This window comes from Uloborus diversus, chromosome 6 (assembly GCF_026930045.1).
Source record: "Uloborus diversus isolate 005 chromosome 6, Udiv.v.3.1, whole genome shotgun sequence".
In the NCBI taxonomy this organism is placed as follows: Eukaryota; Metazoa; Arthropoda; class Arachnida; order Araneae; family Uloboridae; genus Uloborus; species Uloborus diversus.
In genome coordinates, this window is record NC_072736.1 from 21,428,729 (window position 1) to 21,442,713 (window position 13,985).

The following is a 13,985-nucleotide window of genomic DNA, read 5'->3' on the forward strand; positions in this document are numbered from 1 at the left end:
TATATTAGTCATGGTGTATAAGAAAAACTCCATATATTCATTTTGTTCTAAACAGTAATTTTGGAGTAAAAGCAATAGAATGGAAATATGTTACAAGCACAGAAAGGGATCTATGTAGTTTTACCTACTGAAGTTAAGATATAGTATAATGCAGTGTAGTTAAATTTAGAGCAATACATTCTAAAAATGCAAAATTAATTTATAAAATTAAAATCAACTGATTTTAATTAGTGATTTTGTTAAAAAATTACTTAATTCAAATCAATTGACGTAAATCAATGATTTTTTTTTTATCACTTAATTTAAATCATGATTTTAATCACGATTTAAATCAAGCTGATTTAAATCAATGAACCCTGGTTTTTACCAAAAGGCTTTCTTCCCTTTTTTAAATATCCTTAATTTTTAACATCAGTAAACTCTTCAAAAAAAAAAAAAAATTACTCTTAAGCAAGCCTAATACGCTCAAAGAAAAAAAAACTAGATACATGATTAGTATGGCTCTCTATGTACCTATATGACTTCAATTTTTATGAAAATTGAAATGAAACATTTAACAAAACCAACCCATTACAAAAAACTCAGTTTAGATTAACCCAATAAAAACCAAAAAAAAGTCGATTTGAAATGAAAACAGCTGGGATTGATGGCCTGTAGATCCTACAACAGGTGGGGGTTACTTCAATGCTATATCTTCAAGCTTTATTTCAATTTAATCATCAATTGAAAGCAAATTTCGGAGGTTGATGACAAGGCACCATCTTGAGGTACTTCACACTGTAAGAAGACTGAGGTGTGCCCAAAGGACACTAAGAATTGCCGTCCGTTGGTAAACATGGTTATGTATCCTTGGGTACAAAGGTACGCCATTTTGGTTTTGCAAGGCAGTCACATCGACAGAACCAGTTTTACAACATTAAAAATCAGAAACAAAACCTTCAAAACATAGGGAAACACGATACCTACATCAAATACAATAATACAATCCTCAACGTGCAAAAAAAAAAGTAACATGTTTTTTTTAACTTAGATCCTACTAAAATTAAAAAAATGTAATAAAATCTTACTTGTTCCTTTGATGGAGCTGAAAACTCCTAAGGTACTGGAGAGAGCTGAGCCGGCTCTGGTGGTTCTGCTGCCCTAGGCAATATATTGACAAGTGCCCCTCCATCCCATTGAATAATAATAATAATACTAATGTAAAATAATGCTATTTTAATAAAATAAAAATAATAGTTGAATGTTTAGAATTAAAGGGAGATTCTAGTTACAGTCCAAACTGGGTTTTGCATACCCAAGCACTGGTACACACTTAAAATTATATTTTTATTAACGTTAAAGTAGTGAATCTTATGGCTCTGAAACAGATATTAATATTTACAAATGATTTTTAAATCACGCAATTTTCCGCCTCTAAAAGTAAATTGAATTTCTAGTTTAATTCCTAACTATGCTTTGCATATCTAAGCACTGGTATACACTCAAAATCATTAATATTATTATTATTTAGCATTGAAGCAGTGAATCTTAACATGCTGAAACAAATATTCATATTAAAAAATTAAAAAAAAAAGAAACAATTTTGAAATTTGCCGCCCCTAAAATCTGCAGCCCTAGGCGGCCACCTAGGTTGCCTACCCCAAGAGCCGGGCCTGGAGCTGAGACACACACATTGAACCCCCATCTCAACTCTCTCGACAATACCCAGAATTTCCCGATCAACGTCCTTAGGTACAACCGTTCGTAGGTACAGCAGCTTCCCCTACACCCGATGTCAAATGTGTATTACAGCTAATAGCTAATACTTAAAAGGCCTGAAAAGCTATTTTGTTTGTTTCTCGTTTCCTTCTTTTTGTGGCACAATTCACCGAACTTTTCGAACACACCTTGTATATCTACATCATGCTTTCCATGATGGAAGGGTTTTTGTAACATTTCTTGAGGTATGGCTTGCCATTTCTGATCCAAAACTTTCCAAAGTCCATCAATGCTAATTGTGTTTGAAAAGAGCTCTTTTCAGCAGACCAATCTAAAGACAAAATAGTCCAGAGCAGAAAAATCAACCGACTTAGTAGGAATATGTTAAACAAGTATGTACTTAATACCTGTATCATGTTCCATTTTCTCAAGGAATGCAGGGAGTTTGATATATTGACTGGTGACTTTGTCAAGGTGCAGTTGCATTTAGAAAATCATTAGGACAAAGAAATGGAATTTCTTCTTCAAATATTGTACATCAAACATTCTTCTTTTAATTTTCCAATGTAAGAAAAACCCACAACCATCTCAAATCCTTCACTAAGACCAGGATTGATAAAAAATCTTGATTAAATAAATTGGATTTTTTAAAATTTTAGTCAGATTTTTTTATATTTAAATCATTTTTTTTATTTAAATAGAATTTTTGAAATTTAAATGTATTAAAGCAATATTTGATACTAACAAATTAAACTGTTATTAGTCAGGTCTAAATTGGATTATCCTTTTTTAATATATTGTTGCCTCAGAGTAACAGTAAGACATCTAATCCCAATAATAACACTAAGATATCCTACTGTTGCTCTGAGGCGACGATATAATGAAAAGTACATATAAACTAAAGTTGGCCAGATTGTATAATTTTAGCCACATCTGGAAACCATGAGGTGCATATCTGAGTTTGACAAAAACTTGCTACAATACCAACTCACATATCCAGATGGGTTGATTTCCCAAACATTTTTCAACATTCAAAATAAGTAACATCTTCCCCTTTTCTATTAAAAAAAAATTAAAAAAGTAAATAAATAAATTTAAAAATACTATTGAATTACATAACCAATGGAAATGAAAAAAAAAAAAAAGACTTTGCTTGTTTATTACCTTATACGCCTTAGCTACTCAACACTCAATCGATCATCATGAAATTTTGTATAATGTTGTCAGGAGTGCAGGGATGAACATAGCAAGGGCTTATATAGGGGGGGGGGGCTAAGCTTCCACTCTCCCCCAAATATGAATATGATAAAAATTTAAATAAAGGTAGTTGACTCACAAATAATTGCCCAAATTTTAGCACCAATAAAATAAATAAAAAATTAAAGTAGTTATAATAATTATAATAAGTTAGATCAGGGTTTTTCGAACTGGGTGCTGCAGCAAGTGGTGCCGCAAAGTGCCCATGGTAAGAATATTTCTAGACTACGATGAAGTGAGAAAATTCTTATTCTTCAATGTGTCATGCACATCGTAAGTTTGTAAATCCTGCGTTAGAGGGCACCAGGCAAAGCTGTTCAGAAGGGGGCAGGGAATCCATATCCCTTACTCAAGAAAATAACGTATCTTGGGAAAACAAAGTTACAGTCGGACCTCCATATATCGAAATTTTCTATATATCGAAATTCCAGCACGTTTCCATATTCATTACATAGAAAAATTGTTTCTATATATCGAAAAAATCTCTATATATCGAAATTTCTCTCGAGACATTCGTAGATTTTTTTTTTTCCACTTTAGACTGTTTGTCTCATGCAAAATGAAGGTTAAGGGAGAAAATTATGTTCACTAAAGGTTGCTATGAAACTCATAAGGAATCCGGAGTTGAGGGGTGTGTGGATAGGTTGTTGTTCCGTTCTGGAGTTCTTAAATTCCGTCAAGTTCATTTCAAATCTTAGTTCTAACCAGTAACACTGTAAAATCAGTTTCAAGTTATCGCTTTTGTCTGTTGATTAACATATTCAGTCTTTTTAGCTTCAGTAAAAATCATTCAGTTTAAGTAGATTGGTTTTTTACTTTTCTCTCGATTACATTGTCAAAACGAAAATACCCTAATGTTGCGGATCAAGTTGAATTGCCGAAAAATGAAGATGTGTGAAGGCCCAAAAGTGTAATTTCTGTTAATTTTTTAATGCTTAACTTTTTAATCCGATGCTCGTAAAAATTAAAAATTGGGTTTCATACACGAAAATTAGCTTTAATTTTAATATTTTAGGAGATTTTTATGATAAAAACAGATCGTTTCTATATATCGAAATTTCTATATATCGAATTTTTTCCCGCCAATTTGCTACTTCGATATATGGAGGTCCGACTGTATTTTAACAAAAAGAAAAGCAAAAGGGGAAAAAATATCAATTCTTTCAAAAAGAAATCTTTAAATTAAAATTTTTTGCGAATACAGATTATTGCTTAGCAAATTAAGTTTCCCTCTTTCTTTCACTCTCTCTTGCCTTTTTTTTTTTCTAGTCAATCTGAAAAGAAGGGTCTTCAAAATATTTCTCTCCTTAACTCTTGTCCCCTGCGAGAAATTTAAAATAAGTTTTAGTTGTTCGGTTGGTGTGATAATGGAAAATATATGTCCTTAAAAAGGCATTTACTTAGGTGTTTTTTGGACATCAATTTCAAAACATTTCTTAAAGTAGGTCACCAAAAATAGTCTGAAATTGTGCCAAGATTCGTCCCGGTCTGACTGGTTTTCAGACAAAATCCCTGTATTCAGGTTGGCTTACCTCATATCCTGGTAAAAAATAAACTTGATTAAAGAGAACCAAAAAAGTCTAAAAATAATAAACTGTGAAGGATTATTTAAAGCAATAGCTTTGTCATTTCTGTACTTCACAGACAGACTGACATAGTAAAGTAACAACATCTAAAAAGCACAAATTCGCAGATTACTAGACATATGTTTCGGCGTTTCAGGGAACGCCTTTTTCAATGCAAAACGTAGTAAGCTTACGGATGAAAAGACATCGAACAAAAGCAGGCTCTTTGTCGGATGTTTTTTCAACCACAAGCTAATTTCTTTTGCATTGAAAAAAGTGTTCTCTGAAACGCCGAAACATGTGTCTGCAGTAATCTGCAAATTTGTCTGATTATTTACTTGCATGACAGTGCAGTAAATGAAGTTGCTCATGTTTTTGAATTCCTCTTTAAAGTGAAAGGTCAAATTAACAAAGTCACCAAACACTTATTACTGAAACAAATGCTGATCTCCAATTTTGAGAATCCCCAATTAATAACATCATAAAAGGAGTAATAATTGAAAAAGCGTTTTGATTACATAGTAGCACTCTACTCACTTTCAACTTGACTTTTTTGTAGGCCACAATATAAGACTCAAGTGGAGTTACGCGTTTTTTTTTGCAGAACATTTTCAAGAACTGACTTGAGTTTGCAGACAGTTTTAAATTTTATCTAGGTCTGTTTAAGAAGACTATTAATTCAAGTAATAAAAGTCATCCTTTCGAAACAGAATAACTTTTTCTATTTGACACAAAAATTTAATTTTTAGAAGAATAAAGGAGCGAATCCCGTGGGATTGGCTCTTTACAGTCCTGAAATCCTGTGGGACTAAATTCAGCGCGGGATTGGAAACTCTATTTGTGACAAGGGCTATTTTTAAAGGAGATCCGCACTAAATGTAGGTCTACGAAAGGGCTTGGCTTTTTACTCCCTTTTTTTCGAAAAACATTGGTGATACATCAGCATTTAGATGTTTTTCAAGGTCCATGTTTTATCCAAGTTATAATAAAATCACATTAACAGTTGTTTTAAAATGTCAAATAATCCACCAACGCCATATCACCTATCTTGCCAAGTGACCACCAAGTTACCCTAGACCAGCTGATTAACGAGTAAAGCTAAGTCCAATCAATTTGCAATCCGAATTTTTAAACTAATATATTTAAAAAAACGAAAAATATGCGTCTCAGAAATGATTTTATTTGTTTGCAGAAAGATGCATTCAGCAGAGTTTTTGAAAAGAAACTTCATAAAATGCGGAATACTTAACACTAGTTGTACCCGCATGGTAATGTCCATGCTTCCCTTAGTAAAAGCTCCTTTGCAATTCCACACGTTTCTTCAAAGAAAAAAAAGCACAAAATTACATTAACAGTTGCTTCAAAATGTCAAATTATAATCCACTAACGCTATATCGCCTATCTCAGCAAGTGATCAAATTACCCAAACCCAGCCGATAAACGAGTAAAGCGAAGTCCAATCTATTTGTGATCCAAATTTTTAAACTAAAACGTGGAAACAAAACCTCGCTCTCTCCCATTTCCTATTCCTTCCAATATTAAGACCACAATTAAAAAACACATCATAAGAACAAAAAAGGAAAAATTCTGTCCCTCTGTAGAAAAAGAATTTAACTCCAATATGCAAAGCAGTTTAAATGACATGGTAGAATTACGGTAACCGGATCGCGGCGATAAATATTTCATTCTGGCAACCCGCTACCTTACCTTGGCGACGGAGCAATTTCGGCATCCCTACACCAAAGCTTATTTGCTATTCGTTTGGCCAATCAACCATTTCAGAGTTCACAACACTAAATTGTAATTCACTTGTCTACTAAATATTTTTATTTTAATTCCATAGAACAAGATTTTTAATTTCCCCAAAGGTGATTTTTTTCTGAAAACTGGCAACATAAATTGTGTTTCTTCAATTTTTAGATCTTAGAAACATTTTATAAAATTTTACATCATGGAATGTTTGTCATTTTTAACTATTTTAAGTTATAGATTTAAAAACGAGTTATTCATATCTTTGGATACTTTTTTGGAATTTGTTTGCAGTAAGTAATATCCTTCGTGTTTTATTGTTCTATCTTCAATTTAAAATTCATTACTTATCGTGATAACTTATTCAGTAAGTTCAAATTAAAATTTTAGTTGTAACATTCTCTGGATGGATCTTTTGATGTGATTTAACTTATTTAGTTGATCGTTTTAAGTTTTAGTTGAACATTAATTTCCTTAAGGGCTCTTTCTATTTATTGACGAACTATTTCAGCCTAATGTCATTTTCTATCCAACTTTTAAAATTGTTAAATTTGCTAGAAATGTATGTTTCATCTTTATGTTCCTAAGGAAATCAAACATAAAAAGTGTAACATTATTTATGTCATGAACCTTTTCGTTTTATGCGCTTGATCTTCCCACATAGATTATGTTAACATCTTGAAAAAAGTTACCTCTCACTTGTCTATTCTGCAAAGTTAATTTTAAAATAAGAAAACTAATAAAGTTCTATACAAAATTAGGCTTTATGATAAGTTTCTGAAAATTTTGCTATACTGCATATTTTTGCTAGATTAATAAACAGTTCTAGTTACCAATGCGATAGTTTGAGCGATCCGAAGCTCTGCCCTTTTTCTTTGAGTGTCTCTCATTGGAAGGTTTCCTTCGTTTGCAAAGTAGTACTTTGTTTACATTGGGTCGTAGGTGCCAAATTTGGCTGTGTTTGAAAAAATACGGCAACGCGACCCGGTTACCGTAATTCTACCAATGACATGGTCGCTCTACCTAGAAAAAAAATGTTTTAATTAAAAATCCGCATTGCAATAGTACCGTATAAATCCTGTCGTACACAACCATTCAGTCTTGCGAACTGGTAAAAACGCCCCAGCAATTTAATTATGAGAGCATTTGAGAACACATATAAAAGTTATTGGAAGATAGATAGGTAACTTTTAAAAGTAAAACCTACTTATTTTGGAAGAGTGCAATGAAAGTGTTAAGCAAACAATAAAGTTCACAGTAGAGAAACTTTTAGCTCCTCTAGGGACAATTCTTCAAGCATTCAAGAATACTATTATCTATTCCAAGAGTTTTAATACCAACTTATCACTCACATTAGGTTACTTGCACGAAGAAACACTAATTTAATACAACGAAGGTCAAAAATCTTCGAAACTTTAATCTCACTTTTTAAACTTCAACCATTCAACGCGGTAAACAAAAACGCACTGCCGGCTGCAGTTAACAACATAATTAACTGAGGATCTGTTCGTATTTAGGCTACATTCGGAAACAGGCACCGGTGCCCGCCCCCCCCCCCCGCTAGCGTTCGGAAACGTTCGAGTCGCAATGCGTTTTCAATTAGAGACTCAACCGTTTCGACCGCTTGCGGTGGCACCGGTGCGACCGGCTAGTAATTAGAGTTCCTATACGTCACAAAGTCTGTGTTGGCCAATTCGGTAGTGTTTCATGTTTTGATCGTAAAGCACGTGACTTTCCCCATTACGAAAGTTATGCTTTGATTGGAGCGATGGGGCCGTGGTAACCTGATCGGTAGGGCATTGGACTCGGGTTCGATCCTCACTGGTCGAAGACCCACCGTCGTCATTAATGGTGACTGGGCGACGCTAAATATGCTCGTGGTTACAATGTCCTCCAAGTGAAACGATACCTCTGGGGGTGCTAGTACTAGGTAGCTATTAGCTCCTGGACTAGTTCTAAATTCTCAATAACTGTTCGATCCGGTGATGGTGCTGCCATCTATCGGTAGATAAAGTAATGGAGGCAAGGCACTTAGTATGCAGTCCTCGATATAAAATACAGTTGTAGTCAGTTGTGACTCTGAATAGGAATATGAATAGGATTGGAGCGTCTTTTGCTGCTGAACTAGAACTACTGCGGTGTAACCACGAACGTTCGGAAACACAGCTGTTCTACCAGGCTTCCTAGAGAAATTCAAAATACGTCATAACCACACCGGTCTAACTAGAGTCCCAAGGGACTATAGGTCTAACCATGCGGTGTAACCGGTGGATCATTTCCGAACGCAGCCTTATCTACCAGTTAACATTTTAAGCTCTTGATTGGTTAATTGCTGCAAGTGATCATTAGCTGTCACGTGATCGATTAACCGGTGACTACCGTTTGAGCTCATCGAACGCAACCCATGACGTCATGAGACCATGGACTGGGGACGGTCCAAACGATTACTCTATCCGAACATACCCAAAGATACTACCCATACACACGAGAAGATACAAATAAATTCTGGATAAATTGAATGATATTACCACCTAAATCCACCTGTTATCAAAGTCGCGTCTCGTAAGAAAAAAGAGCATAGAAAAAGAAAAGACTCGTGAGTAGATATTTCTCTTTTGAAATGGCAACGTAAAGTAAAGCGTGGGACTGGTGGAGTGGACATTGGTAATCGTTGGTGTGATTATGATGTCGTAAATGTTTGTAGTAAGCATGGGGAATGTGTGTAATGCGTTTTGAGATAAGATTATTTGAATAATACTTTACAGCCTCAAAGTTTTGGTAGGGTTATAATTAAATTCAAGTCCTTTTCCTTCAAGTTTGTAGCCATCTTGAAAAGAGTTATGATTTAATTTTGATTTTCGTTAAAGTAAGTTATAACTGTTGAACTTTTTACCATTTTTCAAAATCAAATCTGCAGCGGTGCTGTCAAACTTTTGCCGGCTATTTTTACCATACAATTTTTCATTTTTTTATGAACAAGTCGAGAAATTGAATGCGTACATCATTTTCATGTAGAAAATCGCTTAAATTGGGGAATTAAAAAAATAATGAAAGATGGGTATTTCCTTACGTTTCTAAAAGTGCATGTAATAACGATCGGAAGTTCAGTGGTTAATTCGTTTAGCAATCCCATTTTCAATAGAAGTAACTGATATCTTATTTCAATGTTTTTCAACTAAGATTTGGTTTGTTAAAGGGAATTTCTACTAAGATTCGTGGTTTATACCTATTCATAAGAGTTTTGTAGAAATAGATTGCTGTAAATAAACGATCGTTCTGAAGTTAAAGGGTGGTCACTGTTTTTCCGATTCAGTGTAATGATTAGCATTCTCTGCGGGTTTGCGACAGTAGGGTGACTTTTTGCTGGTCATTGATTATTATTTAACATTGTTTAATAAAATGTATATAGTTGGCTCTCTGTTTACCGGAACTGTAAACAGAGAGCCAACTGTATATATAAAAAATATATATATATGCTGCAAAATACAAAATTATTCAATACTACAGCAGATTTGATGCAAACTTTTCATCGTTAGTAGCATGTTTATATGCTCTTTGTAGCTTGTATTGTTAAGCAGAAATGTATGTGAAAAAAACATTAATTTGCTCTGGGGATAGGGCAATGGGTAGGTATTAACTTATTAAATGTTACTGTTTCGACTATTAGATATTGTTAAGAAATTGACGAAATTCAAAAATTCACCATAGCCAAATTCAAAAACCGATGTTTTCAATGTTTTTTTTTTTTAAATCCCATGCGCTAAAAAGGGGTGGGGCTGAAAATTTCTGCAGCTGAACGCCACCTGCCTATACGCTTGAACATTCTACAGTAGACTTACATTATTACCTTTTTTACATGTTCATTAGTTTTGGTCTATTAATTTATTATGGAGATCACATTCCTCAAAGGTCTATCCAATTAGGGCTGGTCGTTATAGGAATTTCTACATCGTGATGCATAGTCAATCTTATACAGATTGATATTTCACTGCATCACGATGTTATACAAGAAAGTTTTTTTAAAGATTTACTAAACTTGGTTAAATTTTACTAAATATATATATAAGATTTAAAAGTATGTATATTGCATTATGTGAGAAAATTAAAAATAAATTCTAGCACCATCAAGAGATTATCAGAAAAAAAAAAGGAGTTAAAAGCGTAAGATAGTGTTAAGTATTCCAGACGTGGTTTGTTATTGTAATGAACCTATTTTTCAGTGCCAAAAGATGTGATTATTGAAAGCAAAGTTATTTTAAAATAAAATGCACAAGCTCACGTCCTCTTGCATGTAGTTAGTAGTTCCTTGTAACACCAAAATGTGTGGCTGTAATTTGTTGTTACTTTATCCTTGAGAACTTTAAACTTTGCTTTTATTTTTCTTTTTTTTGTGACCGAATGTATGTTAAACTTTGTTCAAGTTTAGTCAAGAGCTAAAATAGAATTTGCAATTCCTGCATGTTTTGAAAGAAGTAAAGGTTCTTATTTGTTAATGATACTTCTATCAGTGTTGGCTTTTAAATTTTCCTGTAGCGATTTCTACACACCATTGTTATTAAGCCGGATGGGTTTGGCATGTTACTAATTCAACATTGTTGTAAAAAATCAGAAATTAAAACAGAAACAGTAAGAGACCAGTATTTGTACATTGGTATTGGGGTTGTAGTCGATGCAATATATTGATGCATCGGTTAAGAGAAAAATCCTACATCGGTTTAATGATGTCAGATGTACACCAGTTTTTTACATTGTATTGCCCCGCTCTAAATCCAATAACTTGACCCACATTTTTGAAAGGTGGTTTTTAAACTTTTTCCAAGAAATCAAGATTAAGATTTAAAAGGAGACTTTTATAGATTATGGTTGCCCTGACACTGTTTAATTCTATACTTGGGACAAAGCTAACTGAGCAGCATTATAAGTACTGTGAATAACCTGTCTTCACTAGACTGTTCCAAAAAAAAAAGAAAATCGAAAATCAATACGCATACCAACTAAAGTTGTGGCAAATGACATTTTCAAAGTGGTGAAAATTTTAACCAAATATTTTAAAATTAACAGACCTTTCATGAGCATCCAAAGTCATTTTTTTTTGTGCTTTTTCTCCCATACAAAATGGGCATGATGTAATAAATATCAAACAGAAAAATGTTTTTGTTTTTCATTAATTTGTTCTAAAGCATAATAAAGCATTAAACATGATGCTTTTTACAATAAAAGCAATCAGTTCTGGTTAACTTTAGTGTTATCAAAACTCTGAACCTCTTAATTTTAACCGCCATTTTATAACGCAGAACACTGCCATTTTGTGATTGACTTATTGTAGCTCTTAAGTTATTGCATGTTAGCATTTTGTACAAGAACTAAAGATTACATTCTTCTCATTTTTGATTTAGTTTCTTCCTTTTTTTTATAGTTAAGTTTCATTTTAAGTTATAATTAATTTTTTTTTTTTTTAATTCAGAAGGAGTTTCAATAGAATTTCTTATTTTTTAAACTAGGCATCACATACTAGAAATCCTGGCTACTAGTATGTTTGAACTATTCTTTCTATCATCAGGACCACAAATTGCTATTTTTGCTTGATTTAAAGACTTTTGGCATTTCATAAACCGAGAAAACTGAATCAACTAAATATGTTTTATAAGAGAATGAAAAGCAGTGGTTATAGAATAATCAAAATGATAATGTACAGTTATTTAGGCAACTACTAAATAAGGAAATCTAACTTTGCCGTGATTATTTAAAATTTTTGGAACTATCACTGGTTGCTCTTGGTGATGCTGCTCCTTGTAGTATGTTTAGTTCACCTCGTGCTTATTACCGTGCAAGATGGATAGTAAAAGGTATTTATTGCTTAAAGATTTTGTACTTTTGCAAGGAATTCAAGCTAGCATCATGTAAGATCCAAACATTAAAAAGAATAAGTTTGCTCATGACAATAATCTGTGTAAAAATGGGGCTCAGTGCACTTTATAATGACTTGCATCTTTTTACATCATATGTCACAATAATACATGGTATGTGGGTTAAAACCTTTTACATTGACTTAAAAAAAGGAACAGCATATTTTAAATATTGATTAAAAATCCTCTTGATTTAAGCAATCTTAATCGTGCAAATAAGATGTTAATTTAAAATGAACATACAAATTTTTTTAGCTATCAAGATATTTAACCATAAAAAAACTAAATATTTTTAATTTTTCCTATTTAAAAATAAACTGCTCTTTCCAAAGCTTACTACCTTTTATCATTACATTCACAAATTCCATGTGCTATAAAACAGTAGGAAACAAAGGAACATCTGTGTTCACAAAATATACTTCTGCCACTGAATTGTAAAAATTCAAAATTGCTACTAAAATGATTAAAAGAGCAATTTTTATTCCTTTGTGAAAAGGTGTTTTGTTCTTCATTTCTTCTTGTATTTGAAAAAAAAAAATTGGCTTTTTAAAGGTTTTTTTTTTCTTGATTGCAATTTTTATTGATAGTTACATTTATTGTCAATTGTCTTATTACATTACAATTTTTATATGCTTTACTTACAATGCAATTAACTACAGTAAACTCAATTATCAATTGGCAAGTAAGGTACCTTTGTTAATGATGATGTAGAAAATCAATTATAAAATACAATACATTTGATTTATATTTGTTTTTGCAGAGTACAACTGAATTATCATGTAAGCATGTTTACTTCAATGTAATGAAGAAGGAATTCCCCAGCATTGAAGCAGCATTATTATTTCTTTCTAAACAACTAAACAGTGGATGCTCGGACACAATGCCAGCCGCATCTGGACCTGGACCAGGTAGCAACAGTGTCAATCATATGAATAACAATGAGGCCTGTGGCATACGAGATGTTTGGGCCAACAATATGGAAGATGAATTCAAGATAATAAGACAAATTGTTCAGAAGTACAACTACATTGCTATGGTATTATTTTTTATTGATTTATTTTTTTGCTTTTATGTTACTCACTTTTTATTCTTTTGGTTGTCCTGTAGTGTTACAAATAAGTGTAAGGAAAGGAGGGGCACGTTGGTCCGCTTTTTTACTCGTCATTTTTTATTGCATCAACAAATTTTATGAGCAGTTCGATTTTCTACAATTAGTTTCACTAAACGCTTCTCAACACCATAGATTTTTTTTTTGGAAATGAATTGATAAGTCATCTTTAATTAAGAACAGGAATAAGTAAGCATTCACCATTAGTACACAAATGCAAAGTTGCATCAATATTTGATTGGGGGAAAAAGCTCTTTTTTCTTCATTGCATTGCATGAAACAATTCCAAAAAGAAAAGAATCTTGCTATACTAATACCATATATTTCAAAGTAAAATAACAATAAAATTGACAGCTTTAAGTTAGCATATCTTTGTGTTCTAAAATCAAATACAAAAATTAAATTAAATAATCTTAAGTAAAAGTATACTTTTTTATTCCTTTAATCGATCCTTTGTTTTATTTTGTTTCTATGAAAAATGCTTGTTTAGCAAAGAAAAATGTTGTTTAATACAGAAACTTTTATTATAACTTGTATCGCATATTTTACTCTTAGAGAACAATTGTCTGCAAAAATTTAAAAGTATATTTTAAAATTAATTAGTAAAAAAGTGTAGTTATGAAATAAACCTTTTGCCTTTTGGTAAAATTAATTTAGTATAATAATTTTTGTTAAATAATTATAAAATATATCTTAGCTTGT

The 13,985-nt window shown here is 32.4% G+C and overlaps 1 protein-coding gene across 1 annotated transcript in view; it reads left to right on the forward strand.

Moving 5' to 3' along the window:
• Nucleotides 1–8,922: 8,922 nt before the first annotated feature.
• Nucleotides 8,923–13,985, forward strand: part of LOC129224112 (CCR4-NOT transcription complex subunit 7-like) — a 33,605-nt gene continuing 28,542 nt past the window's right edge. The window contains exons 1-2 of the mRNA XM_054858521.1: nt 8,923–9,135; nt 12,936–13,211. Coding sequence (XP_054714496.1) covers nt 12,978–13,211 — 234 coding nt within the window. The 5' untranslated portion in view covers nt 8,923–9,135; nt 12,936–12,977. The remainder of the gene's footprint in view (nt 9,136–12,935; nt 13,212–13,985) is intronic.